The sequence below is a fragment of the Aegilops tauschii genome, chromosome 5, assembly GCF_002575655.3.
Source record: "Aegilops tauschii subsp. strangulata cultivar AL8/78 chromosome 5, Aet v6.0, whole genome shotgun sequence".
Classification (NCBI taxonomy): Eukaryota; Viridiplantae; Streptophyta; class Magnoliopsida; order Poales; family Poaceae; genus Aegilops; species Aegilops tauschii.
In genome coordinates this window covers 72374883-72390577 of record NC_053039.3, presented here as the reverse complement: position 1 = coordinate 72390577, position 15695 = coordinate 72374883, and the positions used below count along the sequence as shown (strand labels likewise).

Sequence of the window (15695 nt, the reverse complement as noted above, 5' to 3'; positions counted from 1 at the left end):
ACTAATTGTTGAATGCTCTGTGGATAAGACCAGTAACAGTGCTTATTCCTTTAAGAATGGCATACTGAGATTTCACAATAAGATTGTAGTGGGAAAAAGCACTAATCTGAGACAAGAAATCCTCTCAACATTTCACAACTCTGAGCTGGGGGACACTCTGGAGAAAGAGCCACTTATCACAGAGTGAAGTTAGTGTTCCATTGGCAGGGTATGAAGCAAGATGTGATCACATTTGTCAAAAGTTGTCCAGTGTGCTAACCAAACAAAGCTAAACATACACCTTACCCTGGTTTGTTAGAACCACTTCTTGTGCCAAATTTTGCATGGGCTCATATCAGCATGGATTTTGTAGAAGGCTTGCCTACATCAAAAAATAAGAACCTGATTTTGGTGGTAGTTGACAGATTCACTAAATATGCTCATTTCATTGCCATGAAACACCCCATCACAGTGTAGTCTGTAGCAAGAGCCTTCTCTGACCATGTGTTCAAATTTCATGGAATGCCACTAGTAATTGTGACTGACAAAGATAGAATTTTCACGAGCAACCTCTGGCAAAAGTTGTTCAAAACACTAAAAATCAAACTGCACATGAGCACTAGTTATTATCCGCAGACAAATGGTCAAACAGAAAGAGTGAATCAGTGTTTGGAGAATTATCTGAGATGTATGTGCTTCCAGCAACCAAGGAAATGGCATGATGGCTAGCCCTAGCTGAGTGGTGGTATAACACTTCCTTCCATACATCTTTGCAAATGACTCCTTTCCAAGCTCTTTATGGCTTTCCTCCTCCTATGGTGGCCGAATCAGCTCTGCCAGATACTATTTGTGAGGATAATGAGGACTTGCTACAGAACAGACAATTAGCAGTGGAAGTAATAAAGCAAAATCTCTTAAAAGCACAAGCTAGAATGAAGTTCTTTGCTGACAGAAACAGGAAAGAAAGAGAGTTTGTGGTTGGAGACATGGTTTATCTCAAAATCCAGCCTCACCGACATACATCTCTCAGTTTGCACAGACACATCAAACTCCACTCCAAGTTTTATGGACCATTCAAAGTTCTGAGTAAAATTGGGAATCACGCCTACAAATTGCTTCTGCCGAAGGACTGCCAGTTGCATGATACCTTCCATGTCAGCCAGCTCAAGAGGCATATTGGCCCAAAGGTGGTGCCCTCCTCCAAACTTCCTTTGGTGGGAACTGATGGCATGATCAGAATTGAGCCTGAAGCAATTCTGGAAAGGAAAATCATTCCAAGGAAGCAAGGTAATATCAGTATTCCAGTTGTAAGATGGTTGGTGAAATGGGAAAATCTGCCTCAAGAAGAAGCAACATGGGAAGATTCAGCTTTCATTCAGAAGGTTTTTCCTGCATTCAGAGCTTGAGGACAAGCTCCAGCTCAATTGGGGGGTATTGTCAAGCCCAAGTCTGAATATCCCCTGTTTCTACGTGCCAGTTGATCCTACAGCCATCCATCTCGCATCCTATGGTTAGTAGTCAAAGATAACGGTTCACTGAAGATTGGTCACTCTCCTTCCTCGATCGACCATCCAATGGCTCAGGAGGCGCATGAGGAGCTATTCATCGTCCGACAAGGCCATGTGCTCTGCTTTTCTTCTTTTTCACTTTCTAGCTACTGTAATGGCTATATAAGCCAGCTCTCTCTCGTTCGAGGCATGAACAAGATTATTGGGTATAAACCCTAGCCGCCGGTGGCGTGCTAACTACCTTTCCCCTTTTTGTGCAATGAAAACTCTAGCTCAAATTCCCAAATTCTCGCCTTAAATCAACTAGTTCTTGCTTAAACCCCTACTGATCGGGACTCAGGTCCTGACCACCTGTCCTGAGCCGCACTTGCCGATGAGGTTCTCGTCGGTGAGCCCGCGCAGCACGGAGGCTTCGCCAAAGTCCAGCGGCTGGAAAGGGGTGAGCTTCCAGGCTTCTTCGGGCGGCGTGAGGGTCTCTGGAGTCTGACCGCGCTCTCGCGTTTGCCTGGAGCTCCGCCCTCACCGTCACTAGGCAGACGGGTACCATCTCAACGTGCTCCTCTACATCTCCCTTCTCCAGGCCATCTTCGACCTCAGGGACGAGACTGTCGTGCTCGACAAGGTGGAGTGCCAGGCAAGCCGGCAGCCAACAGATGCCTGGCTCGCCTCTCGACGAGAAAAACCCACCTGAGCTGACCCGACACAGATGGCGGAGCCCCCCGCGACGACGAGCATGGATGCGGAGATGGCCGCGGGCGCATGCGCACGCGACGGAGGGCGTGTTGCTGGCGATATTGGGCTGGACGGAGTTGTGGATCCTCTTTGGAGCTGGCACCGTGGCGAGTCCCTCTGGCTCGCCGAACAAGTCACGAGCGCATGGCCTCTTCCGGCGACAACTCTCCCGCGCCATGACGCAGCAGCGCAGCGGGCCGTCGTCCTTCAACTTCAAGGAACACACGAGGTTCCTTGAGGAGGCGTGGCAGAGCCACATCCGCGCGGAAGGGTTCGAGCTGCGTCCACGGTGGTCTGCATCAAAAATATATATGCACTACATTATGGATGGAAGGAGTAGCAACAAAAGGGGTATCCTTGTGCAACATACAGATGTACATGATGTAATATCCTAGAATAGGTGTTAGGATATTCCTAAAGCTCTATGCTTCTTAGGAGTAGATGTTGGTCAGCCTCCTTGTGCCCGTGTCGGTTCTATGTGTCGTCGTGTCGCCGTTGCGACCTAAGCTATGGAGAGAGGGGAGGCCATTCGGGTAGGTGGTGAGGCTCGAAACTATCGTGAGCAGAGGCAATTTGAGGGAATGGTGTAACACCCTTGTGTAATGATGCTACAGTAATCCCTAGGATTAAATTAATCCTTTTGCTAAACAAGTGTCTGTTCATCATTGTTTCTTATCTCTTTCAAATTCCAGTTGAACTCAAATTCAAATTCTGAGTGAAATTCAAAATTGCTCAAACATGAAAACTAAAATGTTCATCATGTGCCAAATAATCCACAACTAATACTGGTGGTGAACCAACATTTTTGCAAAATGTTTAAGTAGCCTAAACTACTTAAAACAGTGACCTAAGCAATAAATTAAATGCCTTTTTAATTTATAAAAGTTGCAAACCATTTCAAAAGCCTCACAATCTTTTTGTGGCAGTGCCCAATAATTCTTTGAAAATGTTTTGGCCAGTGGCATATTTTTGCAAAGTCAATTGTGGCTAAAGAAAAGGCAAAAGCTGCTGGAAAAAGGAAAACAAAAAAAATGAATAAGAAAAGGAAGAGCAGAGGGGAGAGAGAGAAAGCCCCTGTCCCACTTGGGCTTCGGCCCGCCCGAGCCAGCTGGCCCAGCTAGGCCGGCCCACGCCCCCCTCCCCAGTCGCTCTCCCCTCCCTCCTGTTCCACCGACCCGGTGCACGCGCCGAGCATGCCCCACCGCACCCGCTCGCCGGCGTCCAGGTGCATAAGCCTCCCCGATGCCTCGGTCCCCTCCTCCCCTGCCACTCCCACTTCCTCTCGTCCGCTCCGCCTCTCCCTCTCCCCACCAGATCCCCCCTCGCTCTCGCCTCTCCCTCGAGCTCTCTCTCCATCGAGCGCATTCGTCGCCGCTCGCCGTCGCAGCCACGACCACCGGCGTTGTTTTGCCCTTCCAAGGTGCCCGAGGACTCCGTTGGTCTCTGCCCCATTGCCCGGCGCTGCTCGCTAGAGCTGGCAAGCCCCGCAACACCGGATCCCCTTCTTCTTCCTCCCCGGGTCGCCGGATGCCGCCTTCGTCCATTCGGCCTTCCCCTGCGCTCCTAACCTGTCGAGGGCTTTTCTTAGCCGCCCAATGAGCATTCCCCTCTCTTCCTCTCCCTCTAGCCGCATGCTTTTCACCGTAGCTTGCGGTCGATGCCGCCGTGCCATTGAACTCGTCGTCGGTGCCGTGGTAGCTGTCATGGTCACCCGAGCTCACCGTCGTGCTCAGGGCACTTCCGTGGTGCGGCCGGGCCTCTTAGATCGACCGAGAGCGCCGCCGCCTGCTGCCGCCGTCGCGCCCGTTTCCGGCCACGCCAGCCCGCGCCACCACCGCGGTTGGACGCGGCCCGGTCATCCTGTTCTAACATGCCCAAAACCGCGCGCTTTGGTCGTCCCTAGCGTGAATCCGACCGCCCCCGTGGTCCTCCTACGCGTCTGGAGATCGCCGGTGGCTCGTCACCGGTCGCCGCCGACGTGGTTGGACGGGGCCACTCCCTGGGTCGCTGGCAAGTGAGCCCAGGGGCCCCAGTTGACCACGTTGACCGGTCAACTGGCTGACGTAACAACACAGTGCCACTGACACACGGGCCCCACCGCATAAAACCTAAGTAAAACATTTTCCTAGATAAAAATAATTAGTTAAACTAAATAGTCACTGACCTGTGGGGCCCAGCTGCTAATTAACCTCATATTAGTTTTAAATAAACTCTGTTAATGCCTCTTTCTATGACAGGTGGGACCCACTGGTCAGTTTGACCAGTCAGCGAGTATGTTGACTGCTGACGTCAGCCCCACGCAATAATGATGTTATAGATCCATTTCTGTTAATTTAAATAAATCTAGAAAATGTTTAAATCTTTTAAAATTCATAGAAATAAACCGTAACTCAGATGAAAATGTTTTCTACATGAAAGTTGTTTAGAAAAACGTGACGAATCCGAATACGTGGTCCGTTTACCTGTTAGATGCCTCTAACTAGCTGAACATGGAACATTCCCCCTTCGGTCATCTATTTGACATAGGTCCGGAACCGAGAAAACATTCCCGGTTGAATTCCCCCTTCACCTATATCGTGTAGCCATACGTTAGGTCACACCCGGCACAACATATTGCCATGTTATGCTTTGTGATGCTATGTTTGCTTTATATTTATTGTTTCTTCCCCCTCTTCTCTCTGGTATACCCCGAGACCGATGCTGCCCCTGTGATCGACTACGTCTCCGACGACCCTTCTTCCTTTTCAGCAGAGCTTCCAGGCAAGCCCCCCCTTTGATCATTCCGATATCGCCCATTCTATTCTCTTATGCTTGCATTAGATTTTGCTACTGTAATTGATTGCTCCTATTCTGATGCATAGCCTGTTTTTTGCTACCTGCTTTCATACCTTACCTGCTTATTCTAAACTGCTTAGTATAGGATGGTTAGAGATCCATCAGTGACCCCCATCTTGTCCCAGTTGCCCCACTTTATGTTCGATGACTCGATCAACGTGATCGACGTCCAGGCCCCGACACCGCACATCATCCCCCTTAGTTGTATGACTCTGCAGAGTTACTATCGAGTGCCGAGGGTGATACCTCATCAGCACTTCTGATGTTAACCCTGTAGTGTAGCTATTCGGTCGTGGTCATCGAGGGTGATTCCTCCTTGACCAATCCCGATAATGACTCTATCGTGCAACCCCTCAAGTGTGGACCAACAAGGGTGATTCTTCCAAGTCCACCTTGATGGTTACATCGAGTGGGAATCCGTCGAGGGTGATTCCTCAGGTTTCCCCCTTGGTGTTAGACACACGGTTACTATGGTTACTATGACTTTACACTGAACCATGTTACTAAAGACGGGTCGGCCCTGAGGGGTACCCGTGCGAGCATATTTGGGTGATGAGGAGTCGGGTTGACCTGGAGGGTGCCCGTGAGATAATTACGAGGCGTGAGTTGGGTTGACGTGGAGGGTGCCCGCGAGATAATTACGAGGCGTGGCTGGGCATTCTTAGCCCTTGCCGCAAGTCCTGAGATGGGGCGACGGGGTCACATCTTTCGTGAGTCTCTGCTTGTTACTGCGTGTTCCTAATCCACTACGATTTGGATATTTGATCTGAGGGGCCTCTGGCCTGATAGCACAAACCATCACGTGGGCATAGTATGGGCGTTCTGCGTCGTATGCATCAGCCGAAGCTTAATAGACGTCATGCGACTGAGCAGCGCGCGCCGGGTTGGACTGGTAAGCACCTGCCTTTTTAAGGAGGTAGTTAGGTCTGCTCACCGGCCGCGCACACAACGTGCAGGAGTTCCTGGGGCGATGGCCCAAGACCCCTGGGGCATAGGTTTAGTCTGGCGTGCTGACCTCTCTATCAAGCCTAGGTCGGATTGCGGCGTATTGTTTGGCCGAGGCCGGGCATGACCCAGTAAAGTGTGTCCGGCCAGAGTTAAGCGAGCGTGGTGGGTAAGTTGGTGCATCCCTGCAGGGAAGAAAACATATATCTGCTGCGGAACGTAGTATTTCAAAAAAATTCCTCTGATCACGCAAGATCTATCTAGGAGAAGCATAGCAACGAGCGGGGAGAGTGTGTCCACGTACCCTCGTAGACCAAAAAGGGAAGCGTTAAGTAACACGGTTGATGTAGTCGAACGTCTTCGTGATCCAACTGATCAAGTACCGAACGCACGGCACCTCCGCGATCTGCACACGTTCAGCTCGGTGACGTCCCTCAAACTCTAGATCCAGCTGAGGCCGAGGGAGAGTTCCGTCAGTACGATGGCATGGTGACGGTGAAGATGAAGTTACCGGCGCAGGGCTTCGCCTAAGCACTACGACGATATGACCGAGGTGTAAAACTGTGAAGGGGGGTACCGCACACGGCTAAAGATCAACTTGCGTGTCTATGGGGTGCTCCCTCCCCCGTATATAAAGGAGGGGAGGAGGAGGCCGGCCGGCCACAAGGGGCGCACCCAAGGGGGGAAAATCCTACTCCAAGTAGGAATAGGTTCCCCCCTTTCCTAGTCCAACTAGGAGAAGAAGGAAGGAGAGGGAGAGGGGAAGAGGGGTCGTGCCCCCCTCCCCTAGTCCTATTTGGACTCCCCTTGGGGGGGAGGGGGCGCACCACCTCTTGGCTGCGGCCCTCTCTCTCCCCTAAGGCCCACTAAGGCCATAACTTCCCGGGGGGGGGGGGGGGGTTCCGGTAACCCTCCGGCACTCCTGTTTTATCCGAAACTATCCGGAACACTTCCGCTGTCCGAATAACATGGTCCAATATATCAATCTTTATGTCTCGACCATTTCGAGACTCCTCGTCATGTCTGTGATCACATCCGGGACTCCGAACAACCTTCGGTACATCAAATCACATAAACTCATAATACAAATCGTCATCGAACGTTAAGCGTGCGGACCCTACGGGTTCAAGAACTATGTAGACATGGCCGAGACACTTCTCCGGTCAATAACCAATAGCGGAACCTGGATGCTCATATTGGCTCCTACATATTCTACGAAGATCTTTATCGGTCAAACCGCATAACAACATACGTTGTTCCCTTTGTCATCGGTATGTTACTTGCCCGAGATTCGATCGTCGGTATCATCATACCTAGTTCAATCTCGTTACCGGCAAGTCTCTTTACTCGTTCCGTAATGCATCATCCCATAACTAACTCATTAGTCACATTGCTTGCAAGGCTTATAGTGATGATCATTACCGAGAGGGCCCAGAGATACCTCTCCGATACACGGAGTGACTAATCCTAATCTCGATATATGTCAACCCAACAAACACCATCGGAGACACCAGTAGAGCATCTTTATAATCACCCAGTTACGTTGTGACGTTTGATAGCACACTAAGTGTTCGTCCGGTATTCGGGAGTTGTATAATCTCATAGTCATAGGAACATGTATAAGTCGAACAAAGCAATAGCAATAAACTAAACGATCATAGTGCTAAGCTAACGGATGGGTCTTGTCCATCACATCATTCTCTAATGATGTGATCCCGTTCATCAAATGACAACACATGTCTATGGCTAGGAAACATAACCATCTTTGATAGACAAGCTAGTCAAGTAGAGGCATACTAGGGACACTCTATTTGTCTATGTATTCACACATGTACTAAGTTTACGGTTAATACAATTCTAGCATGAATAATAAACATTTATCATGATATAAGGAAATATAACTAACAACTTTATTATTGCCTCTAGGGCACATTTCCTTCAGTCTCCCACTTGCACTAGAGTCAATAATCTAGGTTACATAGTAATGATTCTAACACCCATGGAGTCTTGGTGTTGATGATGTTTTGCTCGTGAGAGAGGCTTAGTCAACGGGTCTGCAACATTCAGATCCGTTTGTATCTTGCAAATCTCTATGTCCCCTTCCGACACTTGGTGACGGATGGAATTGAAGTGTCTCTTGATGTGCTTGGTCTTCTTGTGAAATCTGGATTCCTTTGCCAAGGCAATTGCACTAGTATTGTCACAAAAGATTTTCATTGGACTCGATGCAGTAGGTATGACACCTAGATCGGATATGAACTCCTTCATCCGGACTCCTTCATTTGCTGCTTCCGAAGCAGCTTTGTACTCCGCTTCACACGTAGATCCCGCCACGACGATCTGTTCGGAACTGCACCAACTGACAGCTCCACCATTCAATATAAATACGTATCCGGTTTGTGACTTAGAGTCATTCGGATCAGTGTCAAAGCTTGCATCGACGTAACCATTTACAACGAGCTCTTTGTCACCTCCATAAACGAGAAACATATCCTTAGTCCTTTTCAGGTATTTCAGGATGTTCTTGACCGCTGTCCAGTGATCCACTCCCGGATTACTTTGGTACCTCCCTACTAAACTTATAGCAAGGCACACATCAGGTCTGGTACACAACATTGCATACATGATAGAACCTATGGCTGAGGCATAGGGAATGCCTTTCATTTTCTCTCTATCTTCTGCAGTGGTCGGGCATTGAGTCTCACTCAACTTCACACCTTGTAACACAGGCAAGAACCCTTTCTTTGACTGATCCATTTTGAACTTCTTCAAAATCTTATCATGGTGTGTGCTTTGTGAAAGTCCAATTAAGCGTCTTGATCTATCTCTATAGATCTTGATGCCCAATATGTATGCAGCTTCACCGAGGTCTTTCATAGAAAAACTCTTATTCAAGTATCCTTTTATGCTATCCAGAAATTCTATATCATTTCCAATCAGCAATATGTCATCCACGTATAATATTAGAAATGCAACAAAGCTCCCACTCACTTTATTGTAAACACAGGCTTCTCCAAAAGTATGTATAAAACCATATGCTTTGGTCGCACTATCAAAACGTTTATTCCAACTCCGAGAGGCTTGCACCAGTCCATAAATGGATCGCTGGAGCGTGCACACTTTGTTAGCACTCTTTGGATCGACAAAACCCTTTGGTTGCATCATATACAACTCTTCTTCTAGAAATCCATTCAGGAATGCAGTTTTGACGTCCATTTGCCAAATTTCATAATCATAAAATGCGGCAATTGCTAACATGATTCGGACAGACTTAAGCATCGCTACGGGTGAGAAAGTCTCATCGTAGTCAACTCCTTGAACTTGTTGAAAACCTTTTGCAACAAGTCGAGCTTTGTAGACAGTAACATTACCGTCAGCGTCAGTCTTCTTCTTGAAGATCCATTTATTTTCTATGGCTTGCCGATCATCGGGCAAGTCAACCAAAGTCCACACTTTGTTCTCATACATGGATCCCATCTCAGATTTCATGGCCTCAAGCCATTTAGCGGAAACTGGGCTCATCATCGCTTCCTCATAGTTCGTAGGTTCGTCATGGTCAAGTAACATGACTTCCAGAACAGGATTACCGTACCACTCTGGTGCGGATCTTACTCTGGTTGACCTACGAGGTTCGGTAGTAACTTGATCAGAAGCTTCATGATCATCATCATTAGCTTCCTCACTAATTGGTGTAGGAATCACTGGAACTGATTTCTATGATGAACTACTTTCCAATAAGGGAGCAGGTACAGTTACTTCATCAAGTTCTACTTCCCTCCCACTCACTTCTTTTGAGAGAAACTCCTTCTCCAGAAAGGATCCATTCTTAGCAACGAAAATCTTGCCTTCGGATCTGTGATAGAAGGTGTACCCAACAGCTTCCTTTGGGTATCCTATGAAGACACATTTCTCCAATTTGGGTTCGAGCTTATCAGGTTGAAGCTTTTCACATAAGCATTGCAGCCCCAAACTTTAAGAAAAGACAACTTGGGTTTCTTGCCAAACCACAGTTCATATGGTGTCGTCTCAACGGATTTAGATGGTGCCCTATTTAACGTGAATGCAGCCGTCTCTAAAGCATAACCCCAAAACGATAGCGGTAAATCAGTAAGAGACATCATAGATCGCACCATATCTAATAAAGTGCGGTTACGACGTTCGGACACACCATTACGCTGTGGTGTTCCGGGTGGCGTGAGTTGCGAAACTATTCCGCATTGTTTCAAATGAAGACCAAACTTGTAACTCAAATATTCACCTCCACGATCAGATCGTAGAAACTTTATTTTCTTATTACGATGATTTTCCACTTCACTCTGAAATTCCTTTGAACTTTTCAAATGTCTCAGACTTATGTTTCATCAAGTAGATATACCCATATCTGCTCAAATCATCTGTGAAGGTCAGAAAATAATGATACCTGCCACGAGCATCAGCACTCATTGGACCACATACATCATTATGTATTATTTCCAACAAGTTTGTTGCTCGCTCCATTGTTCCGGAGAACGGAGTTTTAGTCATCTTGCCCATGAGGCATGGTCCGCAAGCATCAAGTGATTCATAATCAACTGATTCCAAAAGCCCATCAGCATGGAGTTTCTTCATGCGTTTTACACCAATATGACCTAAACGGCAGTGCCACAAATAAGTTGCACTATCATTATTAAACTTATATCTTTTGGCTTCAATACTATGAGTATGTGTATCACTACTATTGAGATTCAATAAAAATAGACCACTCATGAAGGGTGCATGACCATAAAAGATATTACTCATATAAATAGAACAACCATTATTCTATGATTTAAATGAATAACCGTCTCGCATCAAACAAGATCCATATATAATGTTCACGCTTAACGCTGGCACCAAATAACAATTATTCAGGTCTAAAACTAATCCCGAAGGTAGATGTAGTGGTAGCGTGCCGACGGCGATCACATCGTCTTTGGAACCATTTCCCACGCGCATCGTCACCTCGTCCTTAGCCAATCTTCACTTAATCCGTAGCCCCTATTTCGAGTTGCAAATATGAGCAACAGAACCAGTATCAAATACCCAGGCGCTACTACGAGCATTAGTAAGGTACACATCAATAACATGTATATCAAATATACCTTTCACTTTGCCATCCTTGTTATTTGCCAAATACTTGGGGCAGTTCCGCTTCCAGTGACCAGTCCCTTCGCAGTAGAAGCACTCAGTCTCAGGCTTAGGTCCAGACTTGGGCTTCTTCACTTGAGCAGCAACTTGCTTGCCGTTCTTCTTGAAGTTCCCCTTCTTCCCTTTGCCCTTCTTCTTGAAACTAGTGGTCTTGTTGACCATCAACAGTTGATGCTCCTTCTTGATTTCTACCTCCGCAGCCTTTAGCATCGCGAAGAGCTCGGGAATTGTCTTATCCATCCCTTGCATATTATAGTTCATCACAAAGCTTTTGTAGCTTGGTGGCAGTGATTGAAGAACTCTGTCAATGACACTATGATCAGGAAGATTAACTCCCAGTTGAGTCAAGTGATTGTGGTACCCAGTCATTCTGAGTATATGTTCACTGACAAAACTATTCTCCTCCGTTTTGCAGCTGTAGAACTTAATGGAGACTTCATATCTCTCAATCCGGGCATTTTCTTGAAATATTAACCTCAACTCCTGGAACATCTCATATGCTCCATGATGTTCAAAACATTGTTGAAGTCCCGATTCTAAGCCGTAAAGCATGGCACACTGAACTATCGAGTAGTCATCAACACGCGACTGCCAGGCATTCACAATGTCTGCAGTTGCCGGCGCGGGTGGTACACCTAGCTTTGCTTCAGGACGTAATTCTTCTGTGCAGCAATGAGGATAATCCTCAAGTTACGGACCCAGTCCGTGTAGTTGCTACCATCATCTTTCAACTTAGCTTTCTTTAGGAACGCATTAAAATTCAACGGAACAGTAGCACGGGCCATTTATCTACAACAACATAGACATGCAAAATACTATCAGGTACTAAGTTCATGATAAATTAAAGTTCAATTAATTATATTACTTCAGAACTCCCACTTAGATAGACATCCCTCTAATCATCTAAGTGATCACGTGATCCATATCAACTAAACCATGTCCGATCATCACATGAGACGGAGTAGTTTTCAATGGTGAACATCTCTATGTTGATCATATCTACTATATGATTCACGCTCGACCTTTCGGTCTCAATGTTCCGAGGCCATATCTGCATATGCTAGGCCCGTCAAGTTTAACCCGAGTATTCTGCGTGTGCAAAACCGGCTTGCACCCGTTGTATGTGAACGTAGAGCTTATCACACCTGATCATCACGTGGTGTCTCGGCACGACGAACTGTCGCAACAGTGCATACTCATGGAGAACACTTGTACCTTGAAATTTAGTGAGAGATCATCTTATAATGCTACCGCCGTACTAAGCAAAATAAGATGCATAAAAAGATAAACATCACATGCAATCAAATAAGTCATATGATATGGCCATCATCATCTTGTGCCTTTGATCTCCATCTCCAAAGCACCGTCATGATCACCATCGTCACCGGCTTGACACCTTGATCTCCATCGAAGCATCGTTGTCGTCTCGCCAACTATTGCTTCTATGACTATCGCTAGTGCTTAGTGATAAAGTAAAGCAATTATATGGCGATTGCATTTCATACAATAAAGCGACAATCATATGGCTCCTGCCAGTTGCCGATAACTATTACAAAACATGATCATCTCATACAACAAATTATATATCATCACGTCTTGACCATATCACATCACAGCAAGCGCTGCAAAAACAAGTTAGACATCCTCTACTTTGTTGTTGCAAGTTTTACGTCGCTGCTATGGGCTTCTAGCAAGAACCCTTGTTACCTACGCATCAAAACCACAACGATTTTTCGTCAAGTGTGCTGTTTTAACCTTCAACAAGGACCGGGCGTAGTCACACTCGATTCAACTAAAGTTGGAGAAACAGACACCCACTAGCCACCTGTGGGCGAAGCACGGCGGTGGAACCCGTCTCATGAACGCGGTCATTTAATGTCAGTCTGGGCCGCTTCATCCAACAATACCGCCGAATCAAAGTATGACATGCTGGTAAGCAGTATGAATATTATCGCCCACAACTCTTTGTGTTCTACTCGTGCATATAACATCTACGCATAGACCTGGCTCGGATGCCACTGTTGGGGAACGTAGTATTTCAAAAAAAATCCTACGATCACGCAAGATCTATCTAGGAGAAGCATATCAATGAGCGGGGAGAGTGTGTCCACATACCCTCGTAGACCGAAAGCGGAAGCGTTAAGTAACACGGTTGATGTAGTCGAACGTCTTCGCGATCCAACCGATCAAGTACCAAACGCACGACACCTCCGCGATCTGCACACGTTCAGCTCGGTGACGTCCCTCGAACTCTAGATCCAGCTGAGGCCGAGGGAGAGTTCCGTCAGCACGACGGCGTGGTGACGGTGATGATGAAGTTACCGGCGCAGGGCTTCGCCCAAGCACTACGATGATATGACCGAGGTGTAAAACCGTGGAGGGGGGGGGGGGGTACCGCACACGGCTAAAGATCAACTTGTGTGTCTATGGGGTGACCCCTCGCCCGTATATAAAGGAGGGGAGGAGGAGGCCGGCTGGCCACAAGGGGCGCGCCCAAGGGGGGGGAATCCTACTCCAAGTAGGAATAGGTTCCCCCCTTTCCTAGTCCAACTAGGAGAAGGAAGGAGAGGGAGAGGGAAAGAGGGGCCGCACCCCCTCCCCTAGTCCTATTCGGACTCCCCTCGGGGGGCACCTCTTGGCTGCGGCCCTCTCTCTCCCCTAAGGCCCACCAAGGCCCATAACTTACTGGGGGGTTCCGGTAACCCTCCGGCACTCCAGTTTTATCAGGAACACTTCCGGTGTCCGAATAACATTCAATCTTTATGTCTCGACCATTTCAAGACTCCTCGTCATGTCCGTGATCACGTCCGGGACTCCGAACAACTTTCCGTACATCAAATCACATAAACTCATAATATGAATCGTCATCGAACATTAAGCGGGCGGACCCTACGGGTTCGAGAACTATGTAGACATGATCGAGACACTTCTCCGGTCAATAACCAATAGCGGAACCTGGATGCTCATATTGGCTCCTACATATTCTACGAAGATCTTTATCGGTCAAACCACATAACAACATACGTTGTTCCCTTTGTCATCGGTATGTTACTTGCCCGAGATTCGATCGTCGGCATCATCATACCTAGTTCAATCTCGTTACCGGCAAGTCTCTTTACTCGTTCCGTAATGCATCATCCCGTAACTAACTCATTAGTCACATTGCTTGCAAGGCTTATAATGATGATCATTACCGAGAGGGCCCAGAGATACCTCTCCGATACACGAAGTGACAAATCCTAATCTCGATATATGTCAACCCAACAAACACCATCGGAGACACCTGTAGAGCATCTTTATAATCACCCAGTTACGTTGTGATGTTTGATAGCACACTAAGTCTTCCTCCGGTATTCGGGAGTTGTATAATCTCATAGTCATAGGAACATGTATAAGTCATGAAGAAAGTAATAGCAATAAACTAAACGATCATAGTACTAAGCTAATGGATGGGTCTTGTCCATCACATCATTCTCTAATGTTGTGATCCCGTTCATCAAATGACAACACATGTCTATGGCTAGGAAACATAACCATCTTTGATAAACAAGCTAGTCAAGTAGAGTCATACTAGGGACACTCTGTTTGTCTATGTATTCACACAGGTACTAAGTTTCCGGTTAATACAATTCTAGCATGAATAATAAACATTTATCATGATATAAGGAAATATAAATAACAACTTTATTATTGCCTCTAGGGCACATTTCCTTCACTATCGATAGCCTCTCCTACGGTAACGGACACTCGGAGTTGTATCCCGATCGATACAACTAGAACTTGATGCTGAGGCATGTAATGGAAATGATGGCTTCGGGATAGTTTTCTCGCAGGGAGTCGAGGAAGTGATCTCTGGGCGTGTTACAACTTACTTACAAATATTATAATATGCCACTCTTATCTCTTCTGATGCTGCAAGATGCTTGGAGCTGGTTAAAGATGCTAGTCTTTGATAGGCTAGGCTTTCCCCATTCTCTTCTGGCATTCTGCAGGTCAGTCCACATATACTACCCTTTTCATTGACACCGATGCATATGTAGTGTAGATCCTTGCTTGCGAGTACTTTGGATGAGTACTCACGGTTGCTTTGCTCCCTTCCCCCCCTTTTCCTTTCTTTCCGGATGTCGCAACCAGATGGTGGAGCCCAGGAACCAGACGCCACCGTCGACGACGACGACTACTACTACCACGAGGGTGCTTACTACTACGTGGAGGCCGCCGACGACCAGGAGTAGTTAGGAGGCTCCCAGGCAGGAGACCTTGCCTTTTCGGTCGGTGTTGCTTTTGTGCTAGCCTTCTTAACGCAGACTTGTCTAACTTATGTCTGTACTCAGATATTGTTGCTTCCGCCGACACTTGTGTATTCGAGCCCTCGAGGCCCCTGGCTTGTAATATAAAGCTTGTATTATTTTAATTTGTGTCTAGAGTCGTGTTATGATATCTTTCCGTGAGTCCCTGATCTTGATCGTACACATTTGCGTGTATGATTAGTGTACGATTTAATCGGGGGAGTCACAAGTTGGTATTAGA

At 46.9% G+C, this 15695-nt stretch overlaps 1 protein-coding gene across 1 annotated transcript; it reads left to right on the top strand.

The window, feature by feature from the left end:
• Positions 1-755: 755 nt before the first annotated feature.
• LOC109777487 (uncharacterized) lies at positions 756-1385 on the top strand. Its single transcript, XM_020336114.1, has one exon. It carries the CDS (start codon positions 756-758, stop codon positions 1383-1385), a length of 630 nt encoding a protein of 209 aa, XP_020191703.1.
• The last annotated feature ends 14310 nt before the right edge of the window (positions 1386-15695 follow it).